Source organism: Schistocerca cancellata, chromosome 3 (genome assembly GCF_023864275.1).
Source record: "Schistocerca cancellata isolate TAMUIC-IGC-003103 chromosome 3, iqSchCanc2.1, whole genome shotgun sequence".
In the NCBI taxonomy this organism is placed as follows: domain Eukaryota; kingdom Metazoa; phylum Arthropoda; class Insecta; order Orthoptera; family Acrididae; genus Schistocerca; species Schistocerca cancellata.
This window is the reverse complement of record NC_064628.1, coordinates 549,189,126-549,205,565: the sequence shown is the minus strand read 5'-3', so window position 1 is coordinate 549,205,565 and position 16,440 is coordinate 549,189,126. Positions and strand designations below refer to the sequence as shown.

At 42.3% G+C, this 16,440-nt stretch overlaps 1 protein-coding gene across 1 annotated transcript in view; it reads right to left on the bottom strand.

Annotated features, from left to right (window-relative positions):
* LOC126176418 (uncharacterized) overlaps positions 1-16,440 on the bottom strand; it is a 679,232-nt gene that overhangs the window by 373,707 nt on the left and 289,085 nt on the right. Inside the window, exon 2 of the mRNA XM_049923575.1 lies at positions 12,268-12,336. Coding sequence (XP_049779532.1) covers positions 12,268-12,336 — 69 coding nt within the window. The remainder of the gene's footprint in view (positions 1-12,267; positions 12,337-16,440) is intronic.

Below are 16,440 nucleotides of genomic sequence, written 5' to 3'. Positions count from 1 at the left end.
TTTACCTAGTTCTAAGTTCTAGGGGACTAATGACCTCAGCAGTTGAGTCCCATAGTGCTCAGAGCCATTTGAACCATTTTTTGTAGTGGCAGCATTGTCTGCCAGCATAAATTTCCGAAGGACATTTATTCAGAATTACTTGTATTTCAGGACTACTCAAAGATGTTCTATACATACTATAATTGTGCAAGACGCTTACACAGAACATCAACAACAAAAGAGAAATATACAACAACAGTTGTTGCAAAAAAATGGTTCAAATGGCTCTGAGCACTATGGGACTCAACCTCTGAGGTCATTAGTCCCCTAGAACTTAGAACTAGTTAAATCTAACTAACCTAAGGACATCACAAACATCCATGCCCGAGGCAGGATTCGAACCTGCGACCGTAGCGGTCTTGCGGTTCCAGACTGCAGCGCCTTTAACCGCACGGCCACTTCGGCCGGCTCAACAGTTGTTGCAAGAAACACCAACAGTGGGTATAAAATAAGTAGGAAATGTTATTTTCATTGTTGCAGGTGTTTCGTATAAAAGCTGTTCAATGTAACAGTCATCATCATATTTTGATAATGTTACATTCCAGAAAGAAGAAATAATTTATTTTGTGGCGTACATAAAATGTAGTTGACTCAGAGTGAGAAAGTCGCATGTTTTGAAAGTAATAGATTTAAAAACACCAAATATACTTGCGGTATCATATTGATCCCAGTCGTATTAGGAAGGTTAAACGAGGAGGAGCATCGAAATAGTAATAAAACAAATTACTCATCTGGTTCTTGCAGTGCCTCGTCGATATTTGTAGCTCCCAGGAAACTTAGCTCGATCAAAAGAATACTTCTGTCTAGGTGGTTGGTCAGGTTCTTTTAGTTTAGACAATTTGGTCGCTGAATGAGCAAATTTCATCATTTCTTTTATTATGTTCACCTCACAGTTCAGCGTAATTTCACAAATATGTCCCCATTGTCGGATAGGCGATTCATCTGAGTATAATAGCTTCTTATCAACTTCTCCGTAACTACTTCTAGCACAAACTCTCTAAAAGTCAATCTAAATAGTCTTCCACCCAGAAATACCGACTTGAAAAGGAATGGAGACACGAGACGTCCAGGTCAGCGACTTATATAATAAATGTTGCTTCGGACATGTATGTGTGTTAAAAGGAACTTTGCGCCGTAATTCGGAACAACACAGGCACTACAATATCGTATGAGTAATAATGGGATTTGGAAGTAATAGAGAACACGTTCGTAATACCATCCACGAATGGAATCCGGCTCTGCCATCCAAAGTGCCATTTGGTACATACCTTACGGTTGCTTGCAAAGTGCCGAGACAGATGTAGAGATAGTTTATGTGGCGTGCCACAGCCCGTTTCTGAAGGAACGGGGCGGCGGATGAATTGTGTAGTGTAACAGATGCGAGGGCGTCGCAACTCTCACGTCTGTCTGTCAAAAGGAATCCTCGGCAGCACCTGCGCTGTTCACGGAGCTCGGCACTGCAGAAGGCGTTTCCCCACGAGTAACGTTCTCCAAGGTTCTCCCGCCTCGTAGGATCTGACTGAATGGGGCCAGATGCCGCCTTCTCACGGAGAGCGCACTCCTGCTGGAATAAAAGGTGACACCGAAAGCTGGCGACAGCCGCCGCGTGGGTGGCGGGATGGGGGCGGTGAGGGTGGCGTGAGAGAAGTAATGGTGTCACAGCGCATGCGCGTCTCAGAGCGGCAGTCGAGAGGAAAGATCCCGCGCTCGTGGCCGGCCGGAGTAACCACTCGGCCAGCGGACAAGCCGACACACGTGGCGGCCTCTTTATAGAAAGTCGTAAATTAGGCGGCGATAAGGGCCGCGGCTGCCGCGGGCTCAGATATCGTGGCGACGTGACGAGCCAGAGATCGATAAGCCGGGTGGCAAAGTAGGGGCGTCCGTTAGCGCCCCAGCTCAAAATGCTACCGAATGTTCCCTAAACTCTTGAATCTCATATGAAAATGATGATCTTTACGCCGGATACACTATCCTAAACAGAACATAATACATATTCCTTTCGTTATTATGCTGGGTGGCACAGTTCAAAGTATCCTGCATCCTCTTTGCTATTGCAGTATTTCCACTTCTAAAATAAACAGCTACAACAATTGACAGTGTTACGCAATAATCGACTGTCAACATTCTCCTGTCAGCATTTCAGTTTATTTCATTAGTGAAATTAGTTTGCGGCCTGCAAACCGACTTTCTCGATAGAAGAAGGAATCGAAATTGTGGAAGCACATGTGAAGACAGTTTCTATTGGGGTCGGGTATCCTGATAGAGGACTACCAGCAAACAGAGCAACATTGAGTCTGTATAAAAACTGGTGCCCTACGTACCTGTGCAAAATGCAAAACGAGAAAGAATTATTTCAGTTCGCACACCGGAAGTTCTTTCAAACATTAGCCGCAGATTCAGAGCCCAAAGAAGTCTATATGTAATTTGGCGTAACAGTTGCATGTGATTAAGCGGAGTTGTCAGCGGATGTTGAAAATTCTTAATTTAAAGCTGTGTTTTGGAAGTTTGTGCAGCAATTAGTGGAGGATGACAATCGGAATCGCATCAACGACGGTCTGTTAGGCCCTTTCCATTACATCATGAGTTTCTTGGTCTCATCTTTCCGGTCACGTGAATTAACAGAACAGGAGGTACTGAGCAAAGGCGAACCCCAACACAGTGTGTCGGCAACCATTCCATCATGAAAATGTCGGCGCTTGGTGCGGTGTAACAGGAGCACGCATCGTTCGACCGGTATCTTTTGACACTGCCCTCAACACGACTGGATGTATGGGAATTTTTGATATATTTGGTGCTCAGCTCACTGAATATGAAGCAGAATACTGCTTCTTCCAGCAAGACTGGGTAAAATGCCACACGTCTAGAGTATCCCTGGAACGAGTCCATGATATCTTCGCTGGGAATGAACTATCAGAATTTAAGAAAACGTGATGTTTTGCCTATAGGGACACTTGAAGAGAAAGGTTAGTGAAATAAATCCACACGCTATATAGAAAACAAAAGACAATATCAGCCGTTAATTTGCCACCATCGATATCCGAACTTTACGCTGAGTATATTTGAATATGCTTACTCGTGCACAGCTGTGTGTTGATGTTGCATGGGGCCACTTTCATCTTCTATAAATGTATTTTTCACTGTGTTTTTCATTGCAAATAAGCGGTAAGTCCATTTCAGCTCTTCGTTTCTGTAATTTCAAGCCGGCCGGTGAAGCCGTCCGGTTCTAGGCGCTTCAGTTTGGAACCGCGTGACCGCTCCGGTCGCAGGTTCGAATCCTACCTCGGGCATGGATGTGTGTGATATCCTTAGGTTAGTTAGGTTTAAGTAGTTCTAAGTTCTAGGGGATTGATGACCACAGATGTTAAGTCCCATAGTGCTCAGAGCCATTTGAGCCATTTGTAATTTCAATGCATTTCCTGTAAACTTTCACGGGCTACTGTTATCTGCGGTACCCGTTACTTTATGTCCATGCAGCTGTCTTTATTGTTGTTATGATATTCAGTCCGAAGGTTGGTTTGATGCTAGTCTCTTCGTCTTTGCGTAACTACTAAAACAGATATCCATTTCAACCTGTTGATTGAACTCAACCCGTCGTCTCCCTCTCCAGTGTTTACCCCTCACGCTCGCCTCCTTTAGAAAACTGATGATTTGTTGACAGCTTAGGATGTTTCGTACGAACTGATTCCTTCTTGTACAATAAATTTGTGTTCTCCCTAGTTCGATTCAGCTACCCGATCTACCTACATAATTTTCAACGTTCTTCAGTAGCGACGTTTCAGAACCTTCTACTTCTCAGCTTTCTTTCTGTTCAAGGGTACTCTCAGCACAAAGACTTCCGCCGTTTTTAAAGGATGCTCGATGTCTTTGTCTTGAAAAAACACTTTTTGGTTATGGCTAGCTGCAGTTTACTCTGACAAGGGAACCTCCCCATCGCCCCCCCCCCCCCCCCCCTCAGATTTAGTTATAAGTTGGCACAGTGGATAGGCCTTGTAAAACTGAACACAGATCAATCGAGAAAACAGGAAGAAGTTGTGTGGAACTATGAAAAAAAATAAGCAAAATATACAAACTGAGTAGTCCATGTGCTAGATAGGCAACATTAAGGAAAGCGTAAGCTCAGGAGTGCCGTGGTTCTGTGGTTAGCGTGAGCAGCTGCGGAACGAGAGGTCCTTGGTTCAAGTCTTGCCTTGGGTGAAAAGTTTTAACTTTTTTTTCAGTTTATGTGACAAAAGCGTATGTTTTCATCACTTTTTTGGGAGTGATTGTCACATCCACAAGAAAACCTAAATCGAGCAAGGTAGAAGAATCTTTTTACCCATTCGCCAAGTGCACAAGTTAGGTGGGTTGACAACATATTCCTGTCATGCGACGCACATGCCGTCACCAGTGTTGTATAGAATATATCAGACGTGTTTTCCTGTGGAGGAATCGGTTGACCTATGACCTTGCGAGAGGCACGTCCTTTCGTCTACTAATCGCACAGTTTTGCGGTGTTGTCGCAAAACACTGGCACTAAACTTATTACAGTGAACAGAGACGTCAATGAACGAACGGACAGATCATAACTTTGCAAAAATAGAGAAAGTAAACTTTTCAGCCGAGGGAAGACTTGAACCATGGACCTCTCATTCCGCAGGTGCTCACGCTAACCACGGGACCACGGCGCTCCTGAGCTCACACTCTCCTTGATGCTGCCTAACTTGCACATGGACTACTCAGTTTGTATATTTTGCTTATTTTTTCATAGTTCCACACAACTTCTTCCTGTTTTCTCGACTGATCTGTGTTTAGTTTTTTAAGGCCTATCCACTGTGCCAACTTATAACTAAATCTGAGGGGGGTGCGATGGGGAGGTTCCCTTGTGAGCAACGCAATGAAAGGATTACTTTTTCGAAACCCGTTATTGTCTCCCACTACTAAGTTCTAAATTAACTCCTATCTCTGTAATGATGCAAAAGTGTAGCGTCCTGCGACGTTACCCAAGGGGTCAATGACCCTTCAAACAACAATATGTCGACAGATGCGTAAAAAAAGGCCAGAGCTCATAAGTTAATGTGATGTGTAAACTGTGTTAAAGACTGCCACAAAATTTCACTACAGTTCTGCCCAACGCAGCCGTGGTTGGGTCATACGATGGAAAGGTTATCACACGCTATCCTATCCACGTTTCACCCCTTCATTTGATGGCTCTGCAGGGGGGGGGGGGGGTCAGAACCGAGACGCCCAGCGTTGAAATTGAGTCTTGACGTCCTGCGATGCTCTTGGCAGGATAGTTTCTCTGTCAAAGTTAAGCGCTTTTCGGCGTCCTGGTTGGCTGCCATCCTCTACTTAGGCCGGCCGCGACTCATGCGGAGAGAGTCGATCGGGGCAGTGACGGAGACTCTGTCGGCGGCAGTGACAGAGGGAAGACAGCGCATGGAGCATCGCGAGTTGTCAGTCGGAGCTTGGTGTACTGCGAGGATGCACGGTGTTGACATTCCGGTGCCTGGGTCTGGCGGGGAGTGGAACTGGTGAGCGGAAGCAGTCACCGGTCAACATAGGCTCTATTTAAGAGTCGTGTCTGTCTCGAATCCTGAGGAGAGCGCGGGAGTTTGCTTGGCGTGCGTGTAACAGCGAGCTCCTGGACTTTAAATGGTCAGCCATTTTGTGGTGGAACTTTTGAATGTGATTTCTCCTTGTAGCCGCTTAGATTTTCGCTAGTCATTGCTTAAACCACTTGTACGTGGGTCCGGGATACTTGGTATTGCAAGTCATTGCGCTGTGCCCCGGTTCTGCTGCATTTATCTTGAATTACAACTTTGGCCCATATTCGGCGATTACATTTTTATTGTTATTGTTAAAATGTTAAGTAGTCAATTTTATGAATCAAAGTTTATTCTCTGTATAAAACTTCAGCCGTTAATTGGAATTGCAAGCTTCTTCCTTGTTGGGAACTATAACTGTAACAATTTTGCGCCGTCAAAAGGTGCTTTGGTATTTAAGGTTGTGTGCGGATTGTCTGGTAATTATCAACTTGAGCTAGTTGTGGTTTATAAATTTATCAAGTGAAATTTCATGTCATTGGAGATGGTTTAATAAACTATTGCTTTAATAGTAACTGGGTTTGTCACATTAAAACGTTTAACATCTCTTCCTGCATTTGGCACTACCCAGCGCTTGGCTGTTTGTTTTAGTATTTTAGTGAACTGTGTATTAATACTGGGTTTGTGTGTTCTAGAAGTCGTTATTGGTGTGCACAGGCCCTCCTGTTTGTTGTTATCACTTGAGTTCTCGAGCATGGAATTCGGACGCGCGGCCGATGTGAACGCCAAACATCGAGAATGTGCTGATTGCTTTGTATATCTTTCACGCTATCTTACCATCAAATTGCCATATGTCTTCTGTAATAGTTAATTCACCTATTTATGAGATCTTGCTGTTGGAGTATTTTTGAAACTTAATAGCTTTTACAAATTATTGTTTATCATATTCACAAGGCCTGATAATGACATTATTTCACAACTAGTGAGCTCACATCTGCAGTTACGTTAAAGTCATATTTGTGTAAAGTAATTTTTTTATTAATTTAAAGTTGAGGCGTAAGGCTGTTTTTCTTTTGATTTTTAAAATTATTTTCATTGTTTTTATACAATTGAATAATCGGTGTAGATCGCCGCAATTTGCAGATGGTAATTAATCATCGTGGATTTACCAGTGTTGTGTTTTCATGAACATGGTGAAAATAAATTTTTGTATCCTCAAGTGTGATGAGCATTCCACTTCAGCAGCCCATGTGCCCTGCTTACCACAAATCATGCTGTTTTCTTAAGAGTGTCAGAGAAAAACATTTCAGGCACACCACCGCTCAGAACTGACACGGAATGGCCTCAGGGAGTTTAATAAAGGGCCTCAATGAAACCAGCCCTTTTGTTGGGACGTTGACACATTCTGCGGTCGAAAATGACAGTTTGCTGTGCGATGCGCGTAGGGAAGAAGTTCTTAACAATCTTTGATACTGTAGAGATCTCCATGACGCTTCATCCTTCTCTAACGACTTCGTAGGCTGACAACTCCATCGACAGTGGTCTCATCCATTCGGAGTGCAACGTAAACGCAACTATTGCTCAGGGTAGAATCATTAGGGACTGCTTAAAACCTTGTGAATTGGATCTGATACGAAGCAGCAAAGGGGTCAGTGCTCCTGTTTCACGCCCACATGTGGCGTGATCACAGAGGGCTGCGACATAGACATATGGGTGAATAAAACGGCGAATGATCCCTCTAAAAGCTCCCAGCTCGGCAGTAGCCTCGGTGGCACTCGCCCTCTCCTCCCCCAATTCATTGAGACTTTTAAAAATGTGTCCTGTCAGAGAAAAAATACAAAATAGTCCAGCCACCTGCAGGTGGGCAACCAATTGATACGTCTCTGGTGGCAGTTTTCTTCCAGCGGGCACCTTGCACTACTTCTAAGGTTTCCTCTGTAAATGCGTTTCCTTAAAATTCCCCATAAATGTGGGATGGGGGGAGGGGGAAATGACACAGAGGTAGCTGTTACACTGGGGGGGGGGCCTTAGATCGATTGGTGAGTTACTTGAAGCAAAAAAGATCATATGGAGAATCGCCCTGTTCCGAATGTTTCCAGAGAAAAAAGAACATTTATTGTACGTTGGTATGTATTTTCTGTGTTATTCAATAAATTCTCTGATTTACAGATGAGCAAATGTAAAAGACCGAATAGAAGCTAACATACATGAAAAGGCAGCCAGTCGATGTTATTCGATACGTACATAAATCAAACTATGATCGAAAACAAAAATTTCCATTGTTTCACTTCTAAACATTATCGTACACGTCATATTACAGCTGTTGTACAGTTCGCAAAATATGTTGCTCTTGCTGTGCGGATTATTGAAGTACACGTTCGGAAGAAAAATGGGTTATTGGAAGAATATCTGTTTCGTGCAGTGTTTTGAATACTCTAACAGACAAACTATGATCAGGAATTCACTACGTCGGTATTCTTCAGTAGCAGTGCGAGCATCGCCATAGCGGATGCCATAAACATACACCACATATACACGTTTTTCATTATTCTAAATGTGGTGGCATTTAGCCAGCATGTATACAAACACAATTTACCGATGATTCTCTCTCCTAAATTCTAAATCCCCCAAACTAATTCACTCAGAACAAGAGTTGCAGAACTACCCTAGGCTACTGTAGACTATCGTAAGTGAGCGTATACTGTGGTAATTTCCCTAGGAGCTTCCGTCAGTTAAGATCGTACCTGTGTGTTCGATGTACTGCATAGATGTCAGGCGTTATCAGATTTCGATCGCTCTGTTTGCGTATGCGACCAGTGTCTCATTAGATTCCCCTAGATACCAGAGGTGGTGAACCGTTTAGAAACTGATTGAGGATTCATAGAGGGCCATGTAACCTACGGAAAGTTTTCCTTATACATAGTTATAGTTCTCTCTATTATTCAACAATAAGCAGTATTTATAGCAAAACCGTAATTTTCAATTTTAATTCAGGTTTTACCTGAAAATTGCTTATTTGTGATGCTAAACAGAGGGATATTGTAATAAAATACAATACAGATTTATTATATAGCTCTAGAAAATGCAATTTCATAAAAAATGGTGGAATTGATAAAGAAATGCAAACAAAAATATGTCATACATCGCTTCCATTCTTCGTCGCACTTGTATAAAACAAACAGCTTTCACACGTATCAGTAATAACAGAATATTTCTGTCTTTGAACATGATGAAGAACGTTCTATTGAGTAAAACACGACAACAAAGACTATACAATTTTTTTATGTTTTGAGCATGTAAACTGTACTTGCATCAGAAGTAATTGCTATGGTTTCATAAAAGCGCAGAAGTTACGTGATCAACTAACTTTTATTACTTACAAAATGCAACTTATATTTTGTGATGATATAACATACACACGGAACTAACACTAAATGATATGAGGTTCTAATTGTGGCCAAAACCAACAACCAAACAAAAAGAAGTCGTCTGCTCCCAGCTATTCTCTTGCACATTCGTTAATGTTTCTTTCCCTAACAATGCCACCAGTGCTGTCGGCCATCATACGAGTTACTACGTCATTTATTTGCTTTACCAAAACTATCGAACCGTAGTTTTTGTAGGGCGCAACCCTACTCACCACGGAAAACTGCACTAGTTTAATTTAAGGAAAACATCCCGGGTAAAGAGCTTGAAAAAAACGAGGTGGGTAAGAACTTAAGTACGCGCCACTAGCCCGAAAATGAACTCACATAAAATTTGTTCTGTCTCGGAAAACATCTGAATAGGGAATATGTCCATAAAAAGTGTTTGCTTCAAATGAGCTTTCCTTTCATATCCTCCTGGAATACCTTGTATAACTGGAGTCTTGTTTCTGTACATTTTGTGGCTAATCTTTCGTTGCTTGTATTTTATTGCCGCTACCTTCAGATCTTCCAAGAGGGAATTCCAATCGACATTGTCACAAACTTTCTCTGCATCCACAAACGCTATAAAGGTAAGTTTCTCTATCGTCAGCCTGTTTGCTACTATCACTATTGCTAACTGCAATCGCTTTTATGCCACGTCACTTTATCCTCAGTTCGGAATTCGATGTGCATAAAGCAAGTATATTGTAAACATGGGCAGCAGCTATGTTGGTGCAGATTAACGCGCAGCGCGTTAGACTGCCCCACCGGAGGCGAGGAGCCGGTTCGAATCCGCGTGGCCGATTAGACAATTATTCTGGCACACTGGCCAGCATGATTATGGTTTTAAGGCTGGTTCCTACGCTTGTTTTGCAACTTCTGGACTCGTGCTCAAGCATCTTCTCATAAAATCAAATTCACAAACGTTTAAAACACGATGATGCGTAGAACAAAGTCACCACGATTCACAGCCAGACGGCGCACATCACATTTGTCCCTCAAGCCTGTTTTACACGAGCGACTTTGTGTCAACATCGACTGCTCGAAGTGCGTGAGCCTTTCGCGCTTGTGTGTAAACTAGTAACTAAACACGACGCTAGTGTGTCTATGACATTAATTATCTATAGATTGTGTCGAGTGTGGAGTTCTAAATTTCCGCAGAAACAGGGGTTTATGGTGCCGTCTGCTAACTTTGGAAATTAAAATACTCTGGACGAGGTCATTCCTACTATAGAAATGAATTTTGTGCTCTCCTATCTTCTTAATCGTTATTGTGTTGTTTGCTTTATTTTTGTGACACGTTAAAAATCTATGCAAGATCCTGTTTTTCCGTTTTTCCCCAACTGGTATTTGTCAGCAAGAGGGACGAAATATCTAAAAACAAGAAGTTATTTACATTTTACAGAGAAAAACTACATTATTCGTAAATAATAACGTTAACAGAGAAATGTTTTACTGAAAATTTTCTTCAGCGGTGATAAAGTGACGAGAAAAAGTAATTTTGTGTGTGTTATTTGGCACTTAGCATGAAAACAAGATATAAAATATAAAGCAGAACGGCCCTATCTACTGCGTTTTAGTTACTGTTTGATGTGTTTACAAGGACATATTTTCCTCATCAAATAAATGTATAGGTCCTGAAATGTTTAGATGACACTTTCCCCACCCTTTCAGGTTTCAGTTGTTTAGAGACTTTACCACACGACCTTTGACAAGAACATCCGATATTTTCATAAAAATGAATAGTCCATCATAACCTCAACTACGTCGTTCCGTGCCAAACTGCGCAGCAGATAACTCGCATAACAAAACGAAACTAAGCACTCGAAACAGTCGAGAATCAGAACAGGAATGAAACGCCACGAGCGCTGCAGTAAACTCACTTGTCTTGAATAGTGCACGGAGACGAGAATGTCTGTCCGGTAAAATGGGATTTGTGTTAATTGACTTAGAGACAGGTAGGGCATAAAAATAAATCTTTAGAATTATGAAAACTGTTAGCCCCGTAGAACAGGGTATCCACAAGGAAGCAGAGAGAGAGAGTGTGTGCGGAAAGTTTATTAGTTGACGTGTCTAACTCTGTGGAACAACATGGCAATAGAGACTATGTTGAAATAAAATGTTTAGACAATCTATTTTCATTACTTTTTATGTAATTTTCCAAACTGAATTTAGCGTTTCTCCCTCGAGTGATTCCCAGTTCCGTTCCCTGGACATATCTATGACAACGATCAAAGACGTTTTAAGCATCGGGGCGCGTTATGTTCTAAACTAAGAAGCCATATGTTAAACAGAAGCTAATGTTCCGACCGAATTCCAGTGGTCCTGTTTGGGGCAAAGAAATTCTTCAATGACGAATAGATTTCTAATACCTAGAACACGGAACGTACCTTTTCGCTTGTATCTATTATTTACGATATGAAGTATGTGGGAAACACAAGATATTCATAGGAAACATATCTTTTGAGGAAAAAAAATTTATTTGCATAGAAGCGTAATGTAATATGATCTAAGATCTTTCAGAATACATACCGTAGGAATGTTTGGCCATAATTCTTTGCGTAACTTCTTTTCCCATAGAAAATGAGAGCTCAGTGGTTCAGACACTGAACTTGCATCTGGGAGCAAAAGACACTATTTAGCAATGCACGTGATTGCATAAGCATTTCGATACATGCGGTGCTATTACGCAAATAGCACTTGTGACTGCTTAAAATTTCTACACGCTGAAGGTATTCCAACATCACATGACTAATGAGTTATACTGTCCATATCTACACGTTCCCGTTTGTAGTTACTTCAAAATTATCTCCATATAGTTTACCTCACATTCATTGCAAATCAATTTTCTGATGTATATGCCTTATTGCAGTGGGTTCCAGACAAATACATTAAGAACGTTCAGGTGTAAGCTTTCTCACGCTAATTTTGAGAGTCAGCAAAACATCTGCAGAAGCCACAATATAGATACCCGAACTTCTCAAGAGCCTAATCTCCATTATTTTCAAAGGGTATGCGACGTGGCGAAGAACTGAAAACTAATGAAACTAGGGTACTTATCCAAGGAAACGATTTCTCTTTTGTTCAGTTAAAGTGTTCTGTACTAAAACACCGTGCTTTATACATAGCGAACTAATGTAGTACGCCATGTATCATGTAACTACAGGCTTAAAACCATGTTTCCGGAAGCAGAAATACGTTGCATTGTTCTTTTGTGTTAGCTAAGTACATCTTTGAGATCAATAGCACCAGTATCAGCTCCTTTGAAGTGGTGCATGTTATAAATTATGGGTACTTACCTTCCCCGACCGAATCGCTAAATGTCAGCGACGAGGTAGCCCTCCAGCTGATGTTATCCGGATCAGTCCCTGATAACAAAGAGAAAGCACTGTTGTTATTTGGCGAATGCTTTACCTATGAGAGAGAAACTGAACACGGGTGTGTATGACTTTCAGAAAAAACGAGGGAACTGCTTTAGTAACTTCAAATAATATTTGAACACTTATGATTATAAAATGTTAGTGCAAGAGGGAGACACCACTAGAATATGGAGAAATGAATGATATGTCGTATCAATAGTTTTCGGGGTCGCCGCGTTGATTTGTAGGTTGTAAATGAATGTTTCGTTGAACAGAACGAATAAAATTCAATCAATTTTCTGGAATTACTAAAGACGAACTTAGGGCTGAAGAATATTAAGAAAAACTAAACATGTAAGGATCAACCACAAAACAATAGCCTGCTTTGTGAGGTATCCAATTACTTTGGAAATGATTCTCGATCCCCAACAACTTGCTGCGATAGAAGCTGTGTAAAGAAGATGGTGTGTAATATAATTGAAACGGTTACCTTAACAACAAAACTAAAATTAGATAGAATGTTTATCTCTCACATACCATTCGCTCCTGTGGATTATTCTTTTAACTTTTAGAAGACTGCTCTTTGCACTGTGACTTGCGCTCTCAAGCTATGCCAATCAGCGTAGGTCAAGTTAAGTACTGCAGAGAGGTTCTGAAATCACGTCGTTTCTAAAAATATTTATTGTGCTGCGCAATCACCGAGTGAAGTCACCGCCTTAGGATCTCATCGGCCATCATAAAATCCCAAAACACTTGCCATGATTCACTCCCATAACTGTGTAACATAGATTCCGTAATGGTTGGAATGAACCGCAGCATGCCTTTTAAGATCTTAAGATAGCAAATGACCACCTACAATGATAATTTTGTTTTAAAACAAGTAGAAATTTGCAGGACTGTAAATTGTTTTGAACCCAAACGATCGTTGTGCGTCTCCAGCTCTTCCCACGACATTTCTCCCAGGAAAAACATTTTAGTGGTTGTTGAAGGAACTTTAACCCAGGATATAATTTATTCATACTCCTACACGAATGCTTATAAAACGCACCTGCACTATTTAGGGGAAACGCGCAGAATGTCGCGAGTAAGTAGGGAATGAAAATGTGGGACAGTTAAGAGAATTCTGCAATGTAAATAAGCTGTCCAGTCACATTAATGTGACCACTTGTCAAAAATCTGAATAACCACCTCTGGCAGCGCTGACCGTTTCGAGACGTGCAGGAAGAGTGTCAGTGAGGTTCTGGGAGGTATTGACAGGGATGTGAGGTCATTCCGACTCCAGTGCCGTGGCGAGCAGAGCTAAGTTTCTCGGTTGAGGATATATGGCGCGAACATCCCGATCGAAGTGGTGGTCCCACAGATTCAGGGCTGGGTTGAAATCTAGGGGGTTTGGCGCCCAGGAAATTTGATAAACCCATTCGAGAGTTCTTCTAATTAACCACGTACACTGCCAGTTGTGTGACACTTTGCATTGTCCTGGTGCTACATGATAACATGCCGAGGGAAAACCATCGACGTGTAAGGATAAACATGGTCCGCAAGGATAGATACATATTTTTGTAAATCCTTTGTGCCTTCCAGAACGGCGATACCACCCGGGGAATGCCACGAAAACATTCCACGGATCGTAACGACGATTGTGGCAGTATATTTGGTTTCAGATGTTTCACGCCAACTGCGATCTACCGTGATTCATTTGAAAAGCCCACCTGTCGCCACTTAGTGGAAGTCCATTTGCGGTATTCGCGAGCAAATTCCTGCCTTTGTCGACGATGAACATCAGTCAGCATGGGTGCACTGAACCTGCGACTGTTGCGGAGGCTCATACGCAGCGAAGTTCGCTGAACGGTCGTTAAGGAGACACTGTTGACAGCGTCTTGGTTCATCTGGACGGTCAGCTGTTCAATATTTGCAGGTCTACGTGCCTGCATACATATCCGCAGCCATCGTTGCCTCGGAACCGATATAGGACTGTGCCATTTTGCCATGCACGTATACTTTAACCACAGAGAAACGCGCACAGTTAACAAACTTAGCCATTTCGGAGATGCACCCACCCTTGGCCCGAAAGCCAATGATCATGTGCTTTTGGAGGACAGATAAATCGGTCTGTTCACACATTACGACAACGACTGTACTGTAGTCCGTGGTCCGACGACACCCTTAATATACCATCGACTGCTAACGCTGCCACCTGCAGTCTGTAATTATTGCACGTTGACTTCGAATATAGGCGGTGGTCATATTAATGCGTCTAAAAAGTGTAAAAAACTACTAGTTCTAATCGCCTTAATGTTCATTTTAAGGGTGGTGACAAGTTTTGGTTATATAATGACCATTATCAGACCAATTTCAGGTCCAAATGAGCTAGTGCGTGGGGCCACAGCGTTGTTCCACCTCGTACCTGTCAAGCGGTCGAACTAGGCGATTGTACTGATACACTGATGTTACAACATCTATTAGGGCAGCATGTGGGAAACAAGGCTGTGAAAGATGGGTTAAGACCATCCGTAAATTAACAGCCGTGATAGGAAGTCCTACTAAAGCAAACACGTTGACATCACGCAGTTGTTGGTCATGCTGTTGTTAAGGTCTTCATTCCGAAGGTCTCCACGGTACTCTTTCGTAGCAAGCCTCGTTATCTCTGCATAATTACAGCAACATGAATCCATTTGAACCTACTTACTGTGTTCATCCCTTGGTCTCCCTCTACAGTTTTATGTCCCACACTTCCAGCCGTTACGAGACTGACTATTCCTTCATACCTCAGTATGTTTCCATTCAGCCAGTCCCGTGTCTTTCTTACGCTGTGCCATAAAGTTCCTTCAAACGAGACTCGCTAGTACTTAAATTTAAATTATATGTTAACAAATTCCTCTTTTCCGGACGTCCTTTTCGTGCTACAGCCACTTCGCATGTTATATTCGTTCTACTTCGGCCATATCAGATGTTTTTCTTCCCAAATATTTTTGATCTAATTCCCTCAACATTGCCTGATTTAATTCGACTACATTCCTTTTCCTCGTTTTACATTTGTCTTATAACCTTCTATCCATTCCTTTTCAAGTCTCCGACTGCAGTTACGTTTCGCTACAAACTCAAAATAGCTTTTACTTCCCTGTGCTATATTCCTGCTACCTTCCGAATTTCAAAGAGGGTACTTCGGCACGCTTACCTTACACACTAAGTGGAAGAGTTTTGCCATGGCTGGTTCTCCGAAAGCTTATTCTGAGTAATCTCGTCTACTCCAGCGGCTATGCTCCGACTTAGGTCTTTGAATGATCCATCGAATTCTTCTCGTGGTATCGTATCTCATTTTCGAAGCCTGTTAAATGGTCGCCAATCGATTTTTTTCGTATCTGAGGCGTTTCCAACGTAATTCTCCGAATAACATACACTGTGGAGTGCGGGCTATAATCGCTAGATTAAGGCTCCAACGCGGTGGGACGGGACGAGACAGTGTCTGGACTCAGTGCGGATGCCGACAGCGGGTCCGTGGTGTGGCAAAGCAGGCACATTGACGGTGGATACAGAAGACGAGAATAGGTTGTCGACTTGACTGGACAGATATGCGCTGTGTCGACTTGCAGCTTTTGAAGCACACAGGAGCGGATTTCGGCAACGGCTCACGGATATTTCAGTCAGATTAGTGGAGACACGGTCTTCCTACCGTACCCGCAGTTGTCAGAACTGGCGATCGGACCTTTCAACAGGCATACATAAAGGGCGGATTTTTGCGACGGGCCTCGTTCAGCGAAGTCCTTGAGTTTTCGAAGAGCCAGTGGCTGACGCACTACTTCGCAAAATGGCACGCCCACATTATGTTTCATGTCGAAGTACCTATTGTTTAGCTAATCGTCATAGTTACTGTGATATTAAGTAACACCCTGCATTCAATTCCAAAATGTTGCAGTGGAAAATAGCGGTCGCTACGAATTTGCTTTTCGTGCATATTAGATCATACGTCGCTACGTATGAAATTTAGCTAATATACTGTATTTTTCTTTACACTTGGAAGAAGGTCTCTGTCACCGATTTCAAGAAAATTGACGTTGTGTATTACAGTCATATGCGATCGCTGGCGCCAGCAATAAAGGTAGGATGAACTACTCA